At 37.7% G+C, this 22,873-nt stretch overlaps 1 protein-coding gene across 1 annotated transcript in view; it reads left to right on the top strand.

Annotated features, from left to right (window-relative positions):
* The window catches only part of RAB10 (RAB10, member RAS oncogene family), a 43,069-nt gene extending 25,752 nt beyond the window's left edge, over positions 1–17,317 (top strand). The window contains exons 4-6 of the mRNA XM_008581404.1: positions 9,017–9,106; positions 9,669–9,770; positions 14,784–17,317. Coding sequence (XP_008579626.1) covers positions 9,017–9,106; positions 9,669–9,770; positions 14,784–14,867 — 276 coding nt within the window. The 3' untranslated portion in view covers positions 14,868–17,317. The remainder of the gene's footprint in view (positions 1–9,016; positions 9,107–9,668; positions 9,771–14,783) is intronic.
* The last annotated feature ends 5,556 nt before the right edge of the window (positions 17,318–22,873 follow it).

Below are 22,873 nucleotides of genomic sequence, written 5' to 3'. Positions count from 1 at the left end.
TGATTTTTGACAAGATTGCCCAGACAATTCAATGGGGAAAGAATAGTTTTTCGAGTAAATGGTGCTAGAACAACTGTATATCCTGTGCAAAAGAATGAAGTTGGACCCCTGTCTCATACCATACAGGAAAATTAATTCAAAATGGATCGTAGACTTAAATGTAAGAGCTAGAGCCATAAAACTCTTAAAAGAAAGCATAGGAATAAATCTCCCTGACCTTGGATTAGGCAGTGGTTTATTAGATATGACACCAGAAGCAGAAGTGGCAAAAGACAAAGATAAGTTGGGCTACATCCAATTAAAAACTTTTGCGCTTTGAAGGTTATCATCAAGAAAGTAAAAAGTCAACCCACAGAATGGAAGAAGATATTTGCAAATCATGTAATAAGGGACTTTTGTATGCTGAACATATGAAGAACTCATAACTCAAGAATGAAAGGACAAATAATGCAGTTTTAAGATGGGCAAAGGATCTGAATAGGTATTTCTCCAGAGAAGATATACAAGAGGCCAATAAGCCCATGGAAAGATGTTCAACAACATTAGTCATTAGGAAAATACAAATCAAAATGACAGTAACATACCACTTCATACCTACTAGGATGGCCATAATCAAAAGGGCAGACAGTAACAAGTGTTGGCAAAAGAAATGGAGAAATTGTAATCCTGTTATATTGCTGATAGGGTTGTAAAATGGTGCACCTGCTTTAGAAGACAGCTTGGCACTTCCTCATAATGTTAAACATAGAAGGAGTTACCTTTGACCCAATAGTTCTACTCTGATATGTACCCAAGAGAACTGAAAACAAATATCCACACAAAAAGTGTATACGAATGTCTATAGTAGCATTATTCATAATAGCCAAAAAGTACAAACAACCCAAATGTCCATCAACTGATGAATGGATAAATAAAATATGTTATGGTTGGCCCTTTGTATCTGTGGGTTCTCCATCCTTGGATTCAACCAACTGCGGGTTTAAAATATTTGGGGAAGAACCTGCCCAGGTAGCTCAGTTGGTCAGAGTACACAGCCTTATAACCCCAGGATCACAGGTTCAGATACCTGTACTGGCCAGCCACCAAAAAGAAACAAACAAACAAAAAAACCCCCCAAAATGTTTGGGGACAAAAGTATGTCTGTATTGAACATGTACATACTTTTTTTTTCCTGTCACTGTTCCCTAAACAATACAGTATAATAAGTGTTTACATAGCATTTACATCATACTAGGTATTATAAGTAATCTAGAGATTGTTTAAAGTATATGGGAGGATATGTATAGGTTATATGCAAATACTGTGCCATTTAATATCATGGACTTGAGCATCTGTGGATTTTGGTAAGTGGGGTGGGAGGTCCTGGAACCAGTTACCTACCATGATACTGAGGAGTCGACTGTATATCCACACAATGGAATATTATTTGGCCATAAAAAGGAATGAAGTACTGATACATGGTGCAGTGTGGGTGGGCAAAGCTTGAAAACATTATGAAAGAAGCCAGACACAAACAGCCATATATTTTATCATTCCTTTTATATGAAATACTCAAAATTGGCAAGTCCATAGAGACACAAAGTAGATACATGGTTGCCAGGGGCTGTGGTGATGTTGGAGGAAAGAGGACTGCTACCGATACAGGTAAGGTTGTGATTTTCAGGGGAGGGTTACATGTGAAGAAAATGTTCTAAAATTAGATAATGTTGATAGTTGAACTGCCTTGTGAATATACTAAATATTGAATTGTATATATTTTAAAGGGGTGAATTTTATGACATGCATTATGTCTCAGTAAAATTTATTTCTGAATTATACTGAATTAAGCTTTAACACCTTCTTTACAACTTTTTTTTTTTTAGCAAAAGGAGACAAATATAAGTTTTCTGTGCTTTGGATAAGTGGGGAGAGATAAGAAGTCACATAGTTAGAATCCCAGTCCTGATGTTTTTTAGCAATATGACCTTGCTTATTTATTCTTAATTCTGTGTTTTCTAAAGTGTGTTCTACATGTTGATGGTATTACTTGGCATAAAGAGTTCTGTGGACAAATAAGTATATAGATCTTTTAATTATGTGATTTCTGATCTTTTTGTGTGCTTTGGTGTATTGCGAATGTCCAGGAGGGAGTTAGAATATGTGGCTTTTTGGAACTTGTTGACATGTTTTACCATGAAACTTTGTATCACGGAACAACTCTTGTTCAGTGTTTTGAACTAGGCTGGGGATGCAGCATGAACCAGATAAATGATTCCCCAGTCTTAGTCCATTTAGTGTTGCTATAACAGAATACCCGAAGCTGAGTAATTTAATTTATAAAGGAAAGAGGTTTATTTGGCTCATGATTCTGGTGGCTGGAAAGTTCAAGATATCCAGTGAGGGCCTCCTCCTGCTTCAGCTCTTGTCAGAAAGCAGAAGGGGAGTGGGTGTATGCAAAGGAATCATATGAGCTTACATGGCAAGAGAGGAAGCCTGAGAGAAACCAAGGAAGCCAGACTTTTTTTTTCAAACAACCTGCTCTCTGGACAAATCCATTCCTGAGAAAATGAGAACTCATTTACCCCAGCAGGAGGGCATTAATCTTTTCATAAGGGATCTGTCCCCATGACCCAAACACCACCTCCAACCAGGCCCAACCTCCCAACACTGCCATTGGGAATCAAATTTCAACATGAATTTTGGCGTGGGCAAACCACATCCAAACCATAGCACCTACCTAGCGTTAAGGGTTAGGAAGTAAAAAATACTTTGTTAGTGTGTAAATGAGAAAAGTACCTAACAGTTTGGGAGATGAGGGGAATGACATTTAAGTTGAGGCCTGAAGAGAAGGGTGGAAGTTACATCCAGGTAAGGATGGGACTGGTAGAAAGAGTGTAATGGATTCACATTTAACACAAATCAAATCTTGTAATTATCTTTTGGTATCCAGGGAACATAACTACCTTGGCTGTAGGGATATTCAAAGAAAGATGCTTTGGATTAGCTTTAGACAAGTCCTTAGTCTCAGGTTCTTTCTTTCATACAAGATGTTGTTATTTTCTCTCCAATTTTTACAACATAATGCTTTAAAAAAAAAAAAAGAATTAACAGGTTCTCATTATTTGTGTATCAAAATAAATTTGATACTCATATCTATGAAATACTCATGGCTTTTGAATGGTTTCATGGTTAATTATTGAACTTAAACATCCTTTTGAGTTACTTGGAGCCTCTAATTTGTTTAATGAAGGACAGTGGTCTTTACCCCAGGGCCAATTTTACACACACACACACACACACACACGCATGCACGCATGCACACACACACACACCCCGCCCCCCCTCCCCCGAACATTTGGCAATGTGTGGAGATATTTTTGGTTGTCATGACTGGAACACAAGGAGAATCCTACTGGTATCTAGTGGGTAGAGTCCAGAGATGCTGCTAAACATCTTATGGTGAACAGGACAGGGTGCCTTCCCCCTCCCATCCCAAATGAGCTGGCCCAAAATGTCAACAGTGCTGAAGTTGAGAAACTGTGATCTAAACTCCTCACTCTGTGTTAGTGCCTTGGGAAATTAGCCAATTTTTAAGCTAGTAACAGTCTGGGTGTGTAATTAATATGAATAGAGATGCATATGCTCCTGAATAAACATGTCTGTCTATGAATATATCTGTGTGGTGCATCTACCAATCTTTCTGTGTTTTTGCCTCATATGGTTGTAGACACAAGGTCTATGTAGTGTATCCGAATGGCAAAGATTAATATGCATGTTAGCACAGGAAAATATATGGGAAGAAGCTCTGTACATTTTGAATATTGTTTTAGTGGTCCCTTAGTTTGGCAGCAAAGCTTACTTAAGCTCATCAAGCTTGATTCTTATTGTTAGTATTGCCATGTAAGGATGATCTCTTAGCTTTAAAGACCTCTTTAAAGTTTTTTGTGTTTGTTATTCAGAGAAGCATATCCCAGCTGTTTTTCAGGCTCTTTCTTTTCTTAAGCCTGCTTCAGCACTACGTCAAAGGGACAGTAATTAGGAAAATAGAAAATCTGAGCCAAGAAAATATTAACTCAGAAAGTTTTCTAGACTAACAGGAAGGTGTTACTTCATGGACTCAGAAATATGTCCTTGCTGGATATATAATAGTTGGTCATTTCTATATCTGAGATCTAGCCTTTTAAAAACAGGGCATACATAGTTAAGAAGCCAGGTTTAGGCATAAGGCAGTTCTGTTACTAAAATACAACATTTTGAGAAGAATTTCTGATAATCACGACATTAGCTAAAAATATAATGAGACCTTACAATGTCACAATAACACATTTTAGAAAGCTCAGCACCTTGCTTGTGAGTTGTTTAGTCATGCTAAGAGGTACTCGCTCCTTCTACATCATTAATGCAACAGAGGCTTTTAACTTCCTTTTTTTTTTCATGACTGGTAAGGGGATCGCAACCCTTGGTGTGGAGTCGCCCGCACCGCGCTCTCGCTCAGCCAGTGAGCTCACCGGCCATTCCTATATAGGATCCGAACCCACGGCGGGAGCGCCACTGCGCTCCCAGTGCCGCACTCTCCTGAGTGCGCCACGGGGTCGGCCCATTAACTTTCTAATGAAAACTAACATGTGTGATAATCTTCCTCGGGTCAGTCCAAATACAATTCCACATTTCCCCTCAAAGAACAAAAGGTGCCTGTGTACCAACTCTAAAGAGAAAAGAATATTTGGGATAAAAAAGAAGGCTTTCCTGATCAGTACTAATGGTTGTGGGTTTGGGGGGGGGGGTTTGGGCTTTTTTTGGTGGCTGGCCTATAGGGGCTCTGAATCTGTGATCTTGGGGTAATAAGGCTGCTCTTTAACGAACTGAGCTAACTGGCCAACCCCCAATACTAAGAGTTTTAATGACAACAGGACCTACTGTTATGGTTTTCCCTGCCCCCTTTTGGTAAGAGGTTCCTAAAGCCACCATGAAGCCAAGGCTGAGTAGGTGGGGGTAGAAGGAGTTTGTACAGGGAGTCTGAGAGTAATTTAGTAAATTTCATTTTTTGCCAGGACCTGAAGGAAACTCCCACTGATACCAGGATGTGATCACCACTGTCTTCTGTTAATATGATGCTGCTGTAGGACCAACACTTAAGCAGAAGTTTTAGGGTTCTTACTTCTTCAGGCTTACTTTCAAATCTGTTTTTGAGGTAGAGTTATATTTATGCTATAAAATGTCATACGTGCCTAAGGAATTTTACCCATTTCCTCACTAGCCATAGAATAGTAATGTATGTGGGTATGGAGGTAGTGGGTTGTAAATTGGTGGTCATATTGCTAAAGCTTTATGATTTGTTCCTTTGTCTCCCGTGAATTTGTCACCCCTTTTCCCTTGGGTGATGGATCCGCCAAAGATTACTCAAAGCTCATCTCTTCTGAGCAGTGAGACACCCCAGAAAGGGGTTAATATCCCAGAACCCTCAAGCAAGAGGCATTTCTTCCATCTGGGAAATTAACCATGAATTGGGGTTCTCTTCCTGCATTTACTCTCTAGCCCAGGAAGTTACAGGAAGAGACATAGTTTTAACAAATTTAATGATAGAAGCTGGTAATATTCAGTAATAACAAGTCAGATGACATTCTGTTAGGCAATTAAGTGATCCACTAACAAAAGCTTGATCTAGCAAACATTCCTTCTCCCTCCAGCAGTCTCTCAGTAACTTTACATATCCATCAGTAACCTGTCTGTCTTTGAACCAGCAGCCTTGTTGTGTTATAATTCTTATCTTACAACACAGACTAAATAAATAGCCTGGGGAAAATTTCCTGTTTTTTGTAAAGTCAATATTTGAAACTGCAAGGCTTTGGAAAACCAGGCCCTGTGAAGTGCATTTGCTTTATGCATACTCTACAATGATTGGTTTTTTAATTTTATTTTTTATTTTTTTATTTTTTCCTTTTTTTCCTTTTTGTGTCTTTTTTTTACTGACCGGTAACAGGATCGCAACCCTCGGTGTTGGGCCCGCACCGCGCTCAGCCAGTGAGCAGGAACCGGTCTCCACATGGGATCCGAACCCTCGGCAGGAGCGCTGCCGCGCTCCCAAGCGGCACACTCTCCAGTGTGCCACCGGGCCGGCCCAATGATTGTTTTTTTTTAAACCAGACTCAAAATACCTTAAATTTACATCTAAGGTAATTTTACCTTTTAAAAATACTTTATTGATTACTTATTTATTGGCTTTCTTCCATTGGCCTGCCTACACCTTAACTTACAAATAATCCTTAGTTAAAAGAATGGTAGCCTTTAAAGTTACAGACTTAGATAAATTGTCTTCTGTTTTAGTGGAAGTTAATGTTAGTGTCTCTAGCAACTTACAGTGTCTGGTAGTGATCAGGGTATTGGTAGATGATTTCAGGTTACCAGGATAATTTGTCCCTTTAATGGCTGAGAGCCTCTTAGAGCAATGCTTCTTTACTTTTTTTGGATCATTGACCCCATTGAGAATTTAGAATCTTACCAGAACAATGTACATAACTAACTCACAAAGTTTTGTACAATATGTGATTACTTGGAATTCTTGAAGCTCCTGAAGTCCATCCATAGATTCCAAGTTAAGATTGCCTCTTACAGATTCTTAGCACATTACAGAGTATTAGTAGCACCTGGTGTATTGCTGATTATTATTGGATATTTGCAAAGTTGCCTTTGTTTTAGTAATAACATAAATTAGGTAAATTAAGAGACACTAAATTCAGCTAAGACCATGGACTCCCTAAATAGGGAGTTTCTTTATAATACTTCGTGTTTTCTTTTTTAAGCTTGTAATTCTACTAAGGATATTACTCCTTACCTGAAGAGGTATCCTCTCAAACCTTACCTTTTTTTGCCCCCTCTCAAACTATATTGTTTTAGGTCATGAGTATATTTTATAACTTTCCTAGATCTCACATATCTATAGGATATGCTCTCTGATATCTATAGGAAAAATAATAACTTAACTGCAACCATTTGGTGGTTTTTATTGGTTTTGAATACTTTTTTTATTGTGGTAAAATATACATAACATAAAGTTTATCATTTTGACCATTTTTTGGTATATAATTCAGTGGCATTATATACATTCTCGTGTTGTACAACGGTCACTACCATCCATCTTCAGGACTTTCTCATCTTCCTAAACTGAAACTCTGTGTCCATTAAACAATAACTCCCTATGCCCTTCCCTCAGCCCCTGGCAACCACCATTCTATTTTCTGTCTCTGTGGATTTGACTGATCTAGGTACCTCATGTTAAGTAGAATCATACAGTATTTATCCTTTTGTTACTAGCTTATTTCACTTATTTAGCATAGTCTTCAAGGTTTATCTATGTTGTAGCGTGTCAGAATTTCCTGTTTTTTATTTTAAGGCTAAATTCCATTGTATGTATACACCACATTTTGTTTATCCCCTCATCTGGTATTGGACAATTGGGTTGTTTCTTCCCCACTATTGTGGATAATGTTGCTGTCAACACGAGTCTACAAATATCTGTTCAAGTCCCTGCTTTAAATTCTTTTGGATACATACCTACAAGTGGAATTGCTGTATCATAGAATAATTCTATGTTTAACCTCTTGGGGAACTGCCAAACCGCTTTCCACAGTGGTTGTACCATTTACATTCCCATCAACAGGGCACTTGGGTTTCAATTTCTCCACATCCCCACCAATACTTGTGTTCTGTTGGGGGTTTTTTTGTTTTTGTTTTTTTTATAATAGCCATTCTAATTGGTGTGAAGTGGTATCTCATTTTGGTTTTGATTTTGACTTCCGTAATGATTAGTAATATTGAGCATCTTTTCATGCATTTATTGTTCATTTGTATATCTTCTTGGGAGAACTGTGTGTTCAAGTACTTTCCCATTTTTGAATCAGGTTTTTTCTTGTTGAGTTTTAGGAGTTCTTTATATATTCTGGACGTTAATCCCTTAATCAGATACATGATTTGCAGATATTTTCTCTTATTTTGTGTGTTGCCTTTTCTCTCTCATGATAGTGTCCTTTGTTGCACAAAAGTTTTTGATTTTGATGCAATTTACTTTTTTTTTTTAATTGCTGGTGCTTTTGGTATATCCAAGAAATTATTTTCAACTTCAATGTCATGAAGCTTCTTATGTTTTCTTCTAAGAGTTTTAGGTCTTAGGTTTATGTCTTTGATCCATTTTTAGTTAATATTTGTGTATGGTGTAAAATAAGGGTCCAGGTTTATTCTTTTACATGTAGATGTCTGGTTTTCCTAGCATCATTTGTGGAACAGACTGTTCTTTACCTTTTGGCTGATTTTGCCACCATTTTCGAAAACTGTTTGACCATATACAGGAGGATTTATTTCTAGCCTATTTGATTCCAGTAGTCTGTTTATCTGTCTTTATGCCAGTACCCCACTGCTTTGGTATGCAGTAAATTTTGAAATTAGGAAATTAGTGTGAATCCTTCAACTTTGTACTTTCTTTTTAAATATTATTTTGGCTATTTGGGGGTCCCTTTAGAATTTCATGTGAATTTTAGAATGGATCTTTTTATTTCTGCAAAAATGTCATTGGGATTTTGATGGGGCAACCATTTGTTTTTAACTGATTTTTCTGAGTGGGATCTCCTTGTGCTCTAAGACTTAAGGGCTCTGTAAACTTTTTAGTTAAGGTCTCTATAGGCATACACATTATGAAATCTGAAATTATGTCTTACCTTGGATTTAGATTATGCCTGTGGGATTCCAGTATCAGATCCTTTGCCCGTATCTTTTCTTTTGGTGAGAACATATCTAGGAAGCATACAGCCTCCTCTGGAGGGCAAACAGTATTTGGCATGGATGTTTCTTAGGAATTGTGTCTCTTTTGCTAGGCAATTTAAAAGTTTGTGTAAGCTTTTATCATGGGGTGGTTTTAGGGAGACTTCTTTAAAACTTGCAAGCTAAAGAAATGATACTCTAAATTGAGAAAAATAAAGTCATTTAAAGAAAATATTAAGCCATCATTCATGGTAGTGTGTAAAAGTAAAATTTTATTCCATTTTAGCATGCCAATGAAGATGTGGAAAGAATGTTACTAGGAAACAAGTGTGATATGGACGATAAAAGAGTCGTACCTAAAGGAAAAGGAGAACAGGTAAAAATCCCTGAAAGAAACCTTGTTGCCCTTTCTTTGTGAAGATAATATTGCTTTTGACTTTTTATAGTAGTGGTGATGGAGTACACTGAGGTAGTTTTATAGATTTTTAAATGCTTGTTGCAAGCAATAGCTTATCATTTGAGTGTATATCCAGCATCTATGAGAGAATCGAATCTGAGGCTGTAGCATTTTTAGCCTTATTTAAACTATGAAGAGGGAAAAATATAAACAATGATTCTAAAGTTGGACAATTAGGAGCCTGTGACAAGCAGAAATTAGATACTGAGTCACACTGAGCTTCTCTTAAGTTTGCTCCCAGACTGAAATGTCTGAGTTAAAGTATCTAACATAAACTCTTCTGGTAATGAGAGAATTATTTTTGATTACTTTTATTTTGTTTGTTTTTTGAAAGACCTTGACTCTTTGAAATAATGTTTTACATGTTCTAGTTGAGACCATTGTCTTCAGAATAAGATTAGTATTTCCTCTAAGAGGTTAAAGTCATCAGTCGGCAACCCATGCTTGATAATTTTACTATGATATTTTTCTTCTATTTTAGATTGCAAGGGAGCATGGTATTAGATTTTTTGAGACTAGTGCAAAAGCAAATATAAACATCGAAAAGGCGTTCCTCACATTAGCTGAAGATATCCTTCGAAAGGTAAGTTCCTAGTTTTACTTCCTGTTAAGGTACCTGAGTGTCTCAGTTAAATATTTTTGTCTATTCTAAAGTACTGAATTTAGGGCTGGCCGGTTAGCTCAGTTGGTTAGAGAATGGTGTTATAACACCAAGGCCAAGGGTTTGAATCCCCTTACCAGCCAGCCACCAAAAAAATAAAGAATAAAGTACTGAATTCACATACAAAATTTGGATTTGGGTGGTACTGTTTCTAAGTGGTTACCCATTACCATTGTCTAATCTTCCAGAATAAAGTAAGGAACTCAGGGGAACAGAAAGCCATCTAGAAATCTGAAGGATCTAGACAGTGGAAACAATTAGTATTCTGCACTCCCACAGTCACTGTCTAGTCCCCAATTCCATATTCCTTTTTCTAGCTTTTTATCTTCTTCCAGCTTTTATAATCTCGGACTCATTTCTCTTAATGGGTCTTTGTATTCCCATAGGTAATTTGAGAAAATTTAAAAAAAGAAGTGAATCTATTATGTAGTTAGTGCTACAGAATCTATTCTATCATATGTATACGTTATATACTGAATAAATGGAATCTCAAATTTCATTTACCGAATTCGCAACCTGTAATGTAAAAAATAAATAAATAATGCTGAGAATGTAATCTTGGAGAATTCATTTTACCTCAGGTTTGTTTCTGGCTTTAAGATTTGTGAATCCCAATACTAGTCTAGTATGAGTAACATGTCGCAAAATTAGGAAATCTGCTTTTCATAGTTTCCTTCAAATGACTAGATATAATGCATAGATTTGGTTATGAGTCCTCAATTCTCTATTCAATCTATTATAAGTTTAAATGCAAATAAATATAGGTAAAATCTGAGACGAATCCTAAAAGAGAAGCAAACATTGTATAGGAGAAAATGTAATTGCTTCTGGTAACCTTTATGTTTTTATATTTGAAATATTAGTATTTTTTCAGTAACCAACTTAGAGATAAAAGGTAGATATCTGTAAAACAAGTGTAATAGAGGTGGTAGGTCAAATATAAATCTAGTGAAATTCCTGAGCAATTATAAGAAATTGAATATAGATATTTACATTGAAGCAAATTCTGTGTATGAAATCATTAAAACCAAGCAACTTAATTTTTTAGAGTGAAATGTAGATCTCTCTTGACTACAGCTGAATGTTCAGACTGGGAAAAACGGTCATCAATTATTACTATTCAAGGGGACTACAAAATTGTGCTCCTCCAAGTCTGCCAGCATCCTGCATACCATGTTGTAGGAGTCGCTGCTTTAGGAGATGTTTTTCTTTGAGAATCCAGTCAGATCAAAAATTGGATTTGATTTCAGAGAATGAGTGAGGCTCAGAGCAATTAAGTATAGAGGATATCATAGTATATTGAGTGATAAAAAGCAAGTTAGGATATAATATGTTTAGTGATCTCATTTTGAAATATTGTGTGCTACCAAACACACTTGTACACACACACACACTTGTACACAGAAATACACACACACTCTATAGCAAATAAAGATCTGGAAGGATAGATACCAAACTCTAAATGGTGAATAATCCAAGAGAGTGATGGTGGTAAGGGGGAGAGACTGTAGGACAAAATCATTTACTGACTCTTACAGGCAGTTTTGTTGAAATTCTAACTTTTTTTTAATTATAAAAAAAATTTTTTTTTTTTTTTTTTTGTCTTTTTCCGTGTCCGGCAACGGATCGCAACCCTCAGTGTCGCCCCTGTACCGGACTGGGACCGGCAACGGGATCGCAACCCTCGGTGTTGCCCCCGCGCCTCGCTCAGCCAGTGAGCGGGAACCGGTCTGTATGTGGGATCCGAACCCTCGGCGGGAGCGCCGCCGCACTTCACAAGCGGCGCACTAGCACAGTGCGCCACCGGGCTGGCCCCTAATTATAAAAATTTTTAATTAAAAAAATACTAATTCACTAATTCTTTTGCAAATTCCTTGAGAGGATAAATTTTTATTATTTATTATTCCTTTGAGGAACAAGAAAATAGAATAGAAAAATACTGTGTTGATTAGGAAATTTTTTTCATATTTGTAATTAAAGGGACTAAAAGGAATAGAAAAATGTTTTTGCTAATTGGTGGAAGGTACTTTCTATTTGAGAAGATTGAGTCAGGATGAAAAATTATTCCAGTACTCACAGTCCAAGTAAAGAACAGGATATGACTGGTAGGAGTCATCACAAAACTTATTGAAATACCCTTGTCTCTGTGTTCTTTCTCTTTCTGGGTTTTTCGGTCTTCTACATGGTTTCTGCTTTCTGTCTATACTGTGTCCTTTGATCTTCTTACCAGTCTTGACATTTTTTTGGAGAGTGCTGTACAGCCATTATATAACGTGTCCCAGTGAGGTAGAACTTCCTTATTATCATATTAAAGATTTAAGTGTGGATACACCAATAAAGAAAGATCTCAGTCTAGAGTCTTGCCCATGTAAAGTTATGAGTTAAAACATCAAATGAAACCTTGCTTCACATTAGAATTAACTTCAGAATGAAAGCAATTAAAAAATTTTTTTAACTTAATTATTTGGATAGGTAATTCATTCCCATGGTTTAAACATTTAAAAAGAGTAAAAATAAAAGTAAAGAGAAGTCTCCCACTTCATTCCCCTAATCCTCTCAACTGCCAGTTTCTCATCCCTCCCCCACAGGTAACTAATGTAATTAATTTGTTAAAATTACTATGGGTAAATATGAATATACTTATTCCCATCCACCACCACCACCCCCCTTTTTTTTTTTACAGATGAGGTAACATACTCTATATTTGTCACCTTGCCTTTTTCACTTACTATAAGTAAAATAAATCTACTTTTTAAATAATTGCATGGTACTCCTTTGAATGGTTATATCATAATTGAACAAGTCTCCTGGTGAGGGACATTTAGATTATTTTCAACCTTATGCACTTATACACTGTGTCGTAGTGCATAATCTTATATTTAAATCATTTTGTGTAAGTATATTTGAAAGATGAATTCCCAGAAGTGGCCACAGAATATATATGTACATTTGCAATTTTGGTAGTTGCTGCCAAAGGTAGTTGCTGCCAAATTCTGTCATTAGGGTTATACCGATTAACACTCCCACTAGCAGTGTATGAGAATGTCTGTTTACTCACACCCTGGCCAGCACAGTGGATTATAAAACTCAGATCGTTCCCAATCTGACAGGTTAAAGGATGTAGATTTAATTTACAGCTCTCTTGTAAGTAAGACTGAGCATTTAAAAATATGTTTGAGAATCACTTTTACACCAAGGTCAAAGGTTCACATCCCCATACCACCAGCTACCTAAAAAATAAAAAGAGATAAATTTTTTTAGAAAATGAAGAATCACTTTTGCATTTCCTTTTTGGTACACTTTTTGTTTATTCTTTTGCCCAGTTTTTCTATTTGGTTATTTGCCTTTTCTTATTTGTAGCTAGAAGCCAGCTTAAGTTGTATTTAATTAACTCGATTAATACTTTGTCTCTAAAACATTTTGCTCTGCAAGAGATGCCCGTTTTTAGAGAGTCCGTTTCAAGGATCTAAGTTAAATTGTAAAAAGATGGACTGTGAGTGAAGTGCTAAGTAAATAAATGTAGGGGCCTCATTGGTTACAGGCACTCATGTCCTGAACCTGACCCACACCTGGAAGTTCTTAGAGAAAGAGTATTTCCTGTGCGACTATATTCTTTCTTGCTGTGGGCTAGGTGCTGAGCTGCCTCTTTCTCTTCTTGCCTATATTTTTCTTAAAGATCTGTATTAGGAGCAAAGGCACTAGTTCAGGAAAACCTACAAATGTCTTTTTAACATATAAACTTGCTGCTTCAACAGACGAGAGGAATCCCATTAGGCATTGATGGTAGGTGGGTGGGCTATAAGGGCAAGTAGAAATTTCACCTCAGTGTGAGTTAAGTAGGTTTCTCTTGGGCTACTCAAGACCTTACTTTATGTTGTTTCCATGAGACAATAAGTTCTCAGGTACATTCTACTTTTTAAAATTCCGTTCGTGGTGAACTGCTGTTACACACAACAGCATAGATAAGTAAAAGAAATCAGACAATAAATTTAACTATGATTCCATGTATATGAAGGTCAAGAACATAAAAAACTCGTCTATGATGATAGAAGTCAGAATATTGGTTAACTGTAAAAGGGTTGTATTTACTGGAAAAAGGGTATGAAGGAGCCTTCTGGGGGTATAATGTTCTTTATCCTGATCTGGTGATTTCACAGTATATACTAAAAATACACAAGCTTTTCACTTAAGATTTGTGTATTTTTCTGTATATAGGCTATCACTGAGAAAATTTTTTTTCATAGATACAGTATGTGTCTGCCCGTTTAAAACAGTGTATTCTTCTGATTTTAGAAGTAATATTTAGAATGTTGGGAAAACAAAGAAGAACATAAAATCACCATAAACCCATCACCTAAGGGTTGCTACTGTTAACATTTTGGTGTATGTCCTTTGGGTTTTTTCTGTGTCCATTTTCCACGTGATTTATGTAACTTTGCACTTTACCCCACCCATTTTCATTTAATGGTGAAGGTTGCCTTTTTAAAGCTATGGTAGAGTAATACCAGCTTCAGTCTCAAAAGGCAAAATAACTAAACAGAAAAGGGTTTCTGTTTCATTTCTCTAAAGTTAGACATGACCCAACATTGGTTTTATACAACTTGCTTCATAATGCTTTTTAAGTACTAAATGTACTCAGAGGTCAGGGCTAGGAGATAATAAGATCTTTTAAAATTGTTAGGACAGAAATGATTTCAGAAGTTTTATAAAGGGATGCCAGGAAATGGCTAAAATTTCACAACTTGGAAGAAGCAGGCAAAATAAAGGTCAAAAACAAAGCTTCCAAATCTACTTTGCATGGGGGGTGGAGGGGACGCTATCTCATGTGACTGCAATTGTATTTTGTTGCATAAAATGACATTTTTTGAGACTATTTCTGTTGAATCTTGATGGCAATGTTTTTTCATGGGTTACTTTCCTGTGTGTTTGTTCCAGACCCCTGTAAAAGAGCCCAACAGTGAAAATGTAGATATCAGCAGTGGAGGAGGCGTGACAGGCTGGAAGAGCAAATGTTGCTGAGCATTCTCCTGTTCCATCAGTTGCCATCCACCACCCGTTTTCTCTCCCTGCTGCAAAATAAGCCACTCTGTCCATTTTTAACTCTAAACAGATATTTCTGTTCTTCATCTTAACTATCCAGTCCACCTATTTTATTTGTTCTTTCATCTGTGACTGCTTGCTGACTTTATTATAATTTCCTTCAAACAAAAAATGTATAGAAAAATCATGTCTGTGACTTCATTTTTAAATGTACTTGCTCAGCTCACCACTGCATTTCAGTTGTATTATAGTCCAGTTCTTCTTATCAACATTAAAACCTATAGCAATCATTTCAACTCTATTCTGCAAATTGTATAAGAATAAAAGTTAGAATTAACAATTTTATTTTGTACAACAGTGGAATTTTCTGTCATGGATAATGTGCTTGAGTCCCTCTAATCTATAGACACGTGATAGCAAAAGAAACGGAAGCCAGGAAAACACTCATTTTCGCCTTGAATATGTAAATGGGGTTAATTTTGTCCTGTGCCTTATGTGGAAAGGAACTTCTTTGGTTTTTTTCCTTTTTTGTTTTGGTGGAAGCATGTGCAGGAGACATATCATCCATACATAAACCATTAAAATGTTTGTGGTTTGCTTGGCTGTAATTTTTAAAGTAGTTAATTGAGGACAAAGGGTAATGCAGAAATGATAACTTTGGTTTGCTGAGTCTCATTTTAAGTGGCCTTGATATTTAAAACTAGTCCTGCCACCGTTCCTTCTCCTTGGCCACTTTTCCCTTGCGGCCCATCTTCTTGCATGCTGCTTTATTTGCTTCTCTCCTGCCACCTCATGGTATGATTTTTTAAAAATGAAAGGGGCAAACTAGTACGTTTGTCGAGTTTAATATAAAGCTCTGATTTAACTTGCTAAGTAAGCTGAAAGGTAAATTCTAACTGCCTTTTATCAAATGTCAGTTAATCGATGTCTTCCCTCCATTTGCTCCCTGCCCTAAAATGTCTGTGCCAGATTCCTTCATTTGCTGTTTTACTTCTGTGTACCTTTTTCTCCCTGTTTGTTCCCTTCCTGTCTGTCCACTGAGTTTATGAAATGGAGGAGTTAATTGCATGCTCTAGTGTTTGGAGGGTGTTGTGGTTTGTCTTTCTAATTAGGTGTATAGCCTATTCACTTTCCTAGAATAAATCTCTTAACCTAAATTTGAGTAGTCTCCATTTTGGCAGCTCCTCTAGCAGTTTGGTAGCCCAGTAAAGATTGTTTTAAAACAAAAAAATGGGAAGGAGGAGTGAATTTTATTAACATGTTTGCCAAATGTATTGAGATTTGGCCTTCAAAGAACACTTTTTCAGTGTTAAGTTGTCTTTACCTTAAGATTTATAAATACTTTAGAATATTATTAATTTTAAGTCCTATCTTCACATCCTTTTGGAAAACTTGTATTACCATGGATTTGGAAAAAGGACAACAAAACGCTTTTATGTGAAGATGAAATCTCCAGCTATCTCTAACCCTGTCCTTTTTTCACTTCGTTTTTCTAATTTTGCTTCATTGCTTATCACTGGGATAGGGTAAGATAAGTTTGCTATGCTGCTAGCATCCTAAGATGATACCTCTGTTGAAATAATCGTGAATAGCATGATTCATTTCTAGCAGAGGCTGAGTTTAGGACAGCAGCTTCCATTGAAAATTCTTTCTGTGTCGTGAATAGCATTTTAACGACCTCTTGGCTCACGAAAACAAGCAACATAGGGACGTATCTGCTATGAAAATCCAAGAATTTTTCAGATAGTGCCCGAAAAACAATTTTATATGCCTCACTGGTTGTTCTTAGATTTTTCCCTCACTTGACTTTATCATTGTTTACTACTAGTAAAAAAGCAGCATTGCCAAATAATATCTAACTTTCCATTAAAAAAATAATGAAATGATGTTAAGCTTTTCGAAAAGTTTTAGGTTAAATCTATTGTTGTTAGATGAACTTTAATGTATTTGTTGCTTCCCTTTATCTGGAATGTGGCAGTAGCTTTTTTATTTTTAACCCTCTTTAATCTTACTGTTCAATTCACTGACTTAAGGTTTGAGAGCTAAACACTGGGATTTTTGGTTAACAGACTGACAGTTTTGTTTGCATAATTATAATCGGCATTGTACATTACAAAGGATATGGCTACCTTTTGTTAAATCTGCACTTTCTAAATATCAAGAAAAAAGGGAAATGGAGTATAAATCAATTTTTGTATAATCTGTTTGAAACATGAGTTTTATTTGCTTAATATTAGGGCTTTGCCCCTTTTCTGTAAGTCTCCTGGGATCCTATGTAGAAGCTGTTCTCATTAAACACCAAACAGTTAAGTCCATCCTCTGGTACTAGCTACAAATTCGGTTTCATATTCTACTTAATAATTTAAATAAACTGAAATATTTCTAGATGGTCTACTTCTGTTCATATAAAAGCAAAACTTGATTTCCAACTGTGTTGTTTGGTTTTCATTTGTTTATGGAGATGGAGGATTACTTCTGAAAAAACAATGCAAATTAACAAACATTAAGCGTTGCAAAAATAGAGGGAAGTGACTTTCTCAACCTGTGGAAAACTAGGGAGGCAATTTCAAGAGATATCTGTGATAAGAAACTACATAAAAAATAGAATTATCTAGGGCTGGCCAGTTAGCTCAGTTGGTTAGAGTGTAGCCTTGTAACACCAAGGTCACGGGTTCAAATTCCAGAACCAGGCAGCTGTCTCGTGCCTCCCCCCCACCCCATAGAATTATCTATAGAACACTAAAGCAGAATTATCCTGGTGCCAAAACAGGAGATACCCCTATCCTAGTCACTCCCAGCTAATGCTGTTGAATGTGCCCAGAGGCACCAAGGCAGGTTACACCATGTTGGAGGAGGAATCCTTGTTTTAGCAGTGGCTATCCTCTTATCTGAAAAATAGCAAGTATTTCCCACTTTTTTTTCTGAACCATAGCAACAGCTTTGGCTTTATATTTGGCAAAAGAAATGTTTAATTCTAGGGCTGGCCCGTGGCTCACTTGGGAGAGTGTGGTGCTGATAGCACTAAGTCAAGGTTTAGGATCCCCTTACCGGTCATCTTTAAAAAAAAAAAAAAAGGGCCAGCCCGGTGGCGCACGCCGCTTGGGAAGCGCGGCGGCGCTCCCGCCCGAGGGTTCGGATCCCACATACGGACCGGTTCCCGCTCACTGGCTGAGCGAGGCGTGGGAGCAGCGCCGAGGGTTGCGATCCCGTTGCCGGTCCCCGGTCCGGTACGGGGGCAACACTGAGGGTTGCGATCCGTTGCCGGACACAGAAAAAGACAAAAAAAAAAAAAAAAAAAATTTAATTTTTTTTTAAGGCCCCTTTTTCTAAAAAAAAAAAAAAAGGGCCAGCCCGGTGGCGCACGCCGCTTGGGAAGCGCGGCGGCGCTCCCGCCCGAGGGTTCGGATCCCACATACGGACCGGTTCCCGCTCACTGGCTGAGCGAGGCGTGGGAGCAGCGCCGAGGGTTGCGATCCCGTTGCCGGTCCCCGGTCCGGTACGGGGGCAACACTGAGGGTTGCGATCCGTTGCCGGACACAGAAAAAGACAAAAAAAAAAAAAAAAAAGTTTAATTCTGTATTAAGGCCCTATTTGTCAATAATACAGATAAATACTTGTTGACAAAATTCTTTCTGCTGGATGATACATAGAGGTTTTCTCGTGCATGGTTTATAAGAATCACCTGGAGAGTTTTTAATGCTGTCCCATTCCCCGCTTCAACATACAAGGGTACTTCAAAGAGTTCATGGAAAGATTTGTAGTACCTTTTAATTCTGTTTTTTCATGAACTTCCTGGAGCACCCTCCTATTCCTGTTTTGTGTGTGAATGGTGAAGGGTGGGGCCTATGATTATGCCTTTGAAACTGGTATAAGAAAAATAGGATATGGTCCCTACCCTTAATTTTATGGTCTAGTTTAGAAAGCAAAAGTCATTAATAATCAGCTAAGTATATACAAGAGCCAAATAGTTGGAATACAGATTTTAGGTGCTGTACTCAGAAGAGCAAGTTCAGTTGGTGAAAATATCTGGGATGGCTTTTTGAGGGAGGAGGGACATGAATTGGTTCTTGAACATGTAGATTGATTGGCTAGGGCAGAGGGGAGGGCATCGTGGGAAGTCACAAAGGCTTGGCTTTTGTGGGAAACCGGAAGTGCACCTGGATGATGTCCTAGGTGATGCGGAGTCATGGTAAGGTCTTAAGAGTGGTGAGAGCAGTGTGAGGAAAACTAGATGGTTGGAAGAGGAGAAACTGAAGGGTTCTAGAGTCTCATAGGAAGTTGCTAAATTAATCAAGGTTTGAATAGGACTTGGCTAAGATGATGGCAGAAGGAAATGCAGGGTTAAAGTTAAGGGGAGTATGTGAAGGGCAAAGTAGGTAGCTTGGTGCTTGTGGCACTGTTCTAGGTTCTTTGGATTATGTCTTCAACATCCTGATGTAGTACTCATTTTGCAAAATAAGAAACTCAGATTAATTTGCTTGAATTGCACAACCAGTTGGTGCTGGATTTGGATTTTGAAACCAGGCCTGACACCACTGTCCCTCCTATTATGTCACCATATCATAGTTTCTTAGGAGAAGGTCCCGAGGGTTAGTTATAATGATTGTAATGGGGGTAATAAGTGTGTGCCAGAGCCAACAGAAAAACAATGCTTGAGTGTAGACTCGGGTGGTTAAAGTAACCATTAAGCCTGACTTTGGTATCTTCTGACAGAGTAATGCCCTTGGAAAATGCTTAACTCAGTGTACTACCATTTTTGTTTTAAATCTATATTATTCCTCACCATTGCTAATTGTTTCATCCTAGTTCAAATAATCTTTTGGCTGAAAGGAAACAATAAGCAAGTGGCTTTTCACAGTTGTTCTAAAGCTATAAGCACTTTGAGGGGGACTTCTGTTGCTGTTTAATAATGTCTGCAACAGTGAGTAATAGTGGTAAAATAACTCAAAATAGAGGTGAAGGGAGAGAAGGCAGCTGGATACAGTTTATGCCATCTTCTTTGGTGGATTTGAGGTAGTATAGTTTATGCCATCTTCCTTCGTGGATTTGAGATAGTTTATATTAAACGACTAGTACAGTATGACCTGAAATAAGATCCGGAGCCATGTAGGGGAAGTGAGGGATGTAAGCGAAAGAGTGCTTTGCTGGGGACACTGAGTTTAGGTCTGAGATTTCCAGCACCAACTTGAAAAGGGAGGCCATGTATTCCTGTTCATCCAGTTAAAGAGGGCATAACAGTTGCTAAGAAAAGGAAATCTCTAGCACAAAAGTCAGGAAGTTTTAACATTAAAGGTCAATGAACTACAAAGTGAAAATGTCTCCAGTGCAGGTGTATCAAGTGCATAAATGTGCTTGTATGCCTCTATCATTTATTGAATACCACAGAAACGCCAGAGTAAATTATAAATCAATGATGTTTCTACCGGAAGCTGAAGTAATAAAATCTAGGTCTGTAGCTTTATGGTGATCTGACTTACTACAGACATGTAATCTATCACTTCTTAAAGAAAGGGTAATTGATGTTATCATTATTCTGAAATAGTCTCAGTTGGTCTTTTGACAGGAGCTAGAGAGTAGTCAATTCAAGATTAAGCGCTCTAGTAAGTGCTTCAAGGGCTGGTTTTTAGTGTTAAATTGAAAAGATCCATTTGCTTTAGACAACGAATATGCAGGTTGCAGAGTTGATGTTGCTTTGAAAATGTCAGGACTCAGGCCATTTCGCCTGTGCCTCTTCTGAAGTCTCTGAAGTATTACATCAAATCCTCATAGGTTTCATGTATATCACGTAAGTCTGGAAGATTTTGAAGGCAGATGACTTTGCGGTGAAACGACTTGTGTGGTGGAAGTGCTGAGTAGGGCTTCTTCCGGGCCAGCTTACTGGGATGAGTTAGTTAGAAATCAAATGTAATTCCATGCTTTCCTTTTACTTGTCTTATTTATGTTCTATCACCCAGTTTTGAGACCTCAACTGTTGACTCTCCCTCTCAGCCACCCAGTACTGTTGAGTTTTCTTACGTTATGTCAGGTCTTCCCCTTTACATTCCCGCTGCTCTACTTTTGGTACTTGCCAGTCTCCTCTGGAGCACTGTTAGTTTTCCAGCAGATTACCTTGTGTTGGTCTCCCTCACACACCCCTCGTCTATCTTGCACAGATCAGAAGGTTAATCTTCCTGAAGCCCACTTTCCTCCTCAAGAATATACAGTGACCCTGTTACCTACAGCAAGGATCTGTCATGGTTTGTTGCTGTCCAAGCTTCCAGGAGAATACAGCTTGCTATTACAGCTTTCACTTTAACCAAAGTGGTGCACAAATCCGCTCAGCTATTCATAGGCCTCAAAACAGATCAGGCCACAAAATTTTTGCTTCTACCACCACTTTGCTTAAATAACATCCACCAGTATCAGTTTTGGTTCTTAGCTGCAAACAGTAAAAACTAACTGGCTAGTTTAAGCAGTAGAGGACATTTATTAAGAGGCTATTATGGTTGTATTTTAATAAGGTGGTATTGGGAAAAAATGGTGGTAGCAGTGGCATAATTTTTCATTATTTACAAATCCCTCCATAGAAACCCAGCAAGTAGTGAACAACTTATATAGCAAAAATAATTGACAAGGTATTCCCACAACTCCCCCACATACAAGCAAGCAGGGCCAAACTCTGACAGAAACAAGGGCTGCATAATATCAGCATCTGTGGGGAGGAAAGCAAAGGGGAGCAATGGGCATGTGATGGACCTAGGAGCTCCAAAATAGCCACAGGTACTCAAAGGCTCCGTAAACCAATCTGAGAGCAGTGGCTGGAAATGGAAGGGGTCTGCACACTCCAATAGCAAGTGAGCACAAGGGATCCACAATAAACTCTGTGATGGCTACAGCAGTCTGGGCCCTAAAAGACCCTTTTCCCACTAAAAGAAACCAAGGTTTTTTTAAATGGCAGATTCCAAGTTGGTGGCAGAACATGTGTAAGATGGGCCTGAATTGTCACATCAGACAAACTCAATAGGGCTTGGGAGCCAACTTGAAGAGGCCAACTCTGACCAAAGCTGAGACAGTTGGAATACATCAAATATGTTTAAATCCCCACGTTTATAATGATACTAAACACACACACACACCCCAACTGGTCACTATGCGAGGATAACTGGGAAATATCTCTCTCCTCCCCCTGTAACTTCCCTCTCTGGTAAATAAAGGAATCAATAATTTATCTTGTCTTCCCCATATAAACTATGTCACTGGGTAACTAAATAAGAAATGAGATGAAGTTTCTCTATAGAAAAGTATTCCTGCAAAGAAATGATAGAATCTAATTGAATCTAACTGAAAGTCTAAATGAAATTAGAACCTATTTTGCAACCTCTAATGAATTAATGGATCTAGGCAATGATCAATGGCTACGAACATCACAAAAAGAGAGATCCAACAAAATATATATTTATGTACCTTCTGACCAGCACACAATACTTCTTATGGTGAGGCCATGCCAAAAAAGATCAAATCTGTAGCCTAGATTCAATTGCCAATTTATAGGAAATCTGAGGATGACAACTGCCATTTTCCACTGGGAGGTTGCAGACCCTGAAGCTGCCCCACCTCTGATTCGCAGGTGTGAGACTGGAATCTGCCTCCCTGAAGGATGAAGATGACAAAGTGGCAGAAATAATTTTTATTTATTTATTTATTTTTAAAAGATGACCAGTAAGGGGATCTTAACCCTTGACTTGGTGTTGACAGCACCGCACTCTCCCAAGTGAGCCACAGGCCGGCCCAGAAATAATTTTTAGACAATGCCTAATATGAAAGAAAATGGATCAGCTTCTGGGTGCGGGGGACACAACTGTGTTTCCATTCCTCTCCTGTGTCTTGGGTGACTGTAAAGAGTTTTTCAACTCCCAAAGATATAATCTGAAGCATTCTTGGATTTCAGAAGAGTGACTTCTTTTTTTTTTTTTTTTTTTTTTTTTTTTTTTTTTTTTTTTTTTTTT

Source organism: Galeopterus variegatus, unplaced genomic scaffold (assembly GCF_000696425.1).
Source record: "Galeopterus variegatus unplaced genomic scaffold, G_variegatus-3.0.2 Scaffold2345, whole genome shotgun sequence".
Classification (NCBI taxonomy): Eukaryota; Metazoa; Chordata; class Mammalia; order Dermoptera; family Cynocephalidae; genus Galeopterus; species Galeopterus variegatus.
This window is presented reverse-complemented; position numbering and strand designations above follow the sequence as displayed.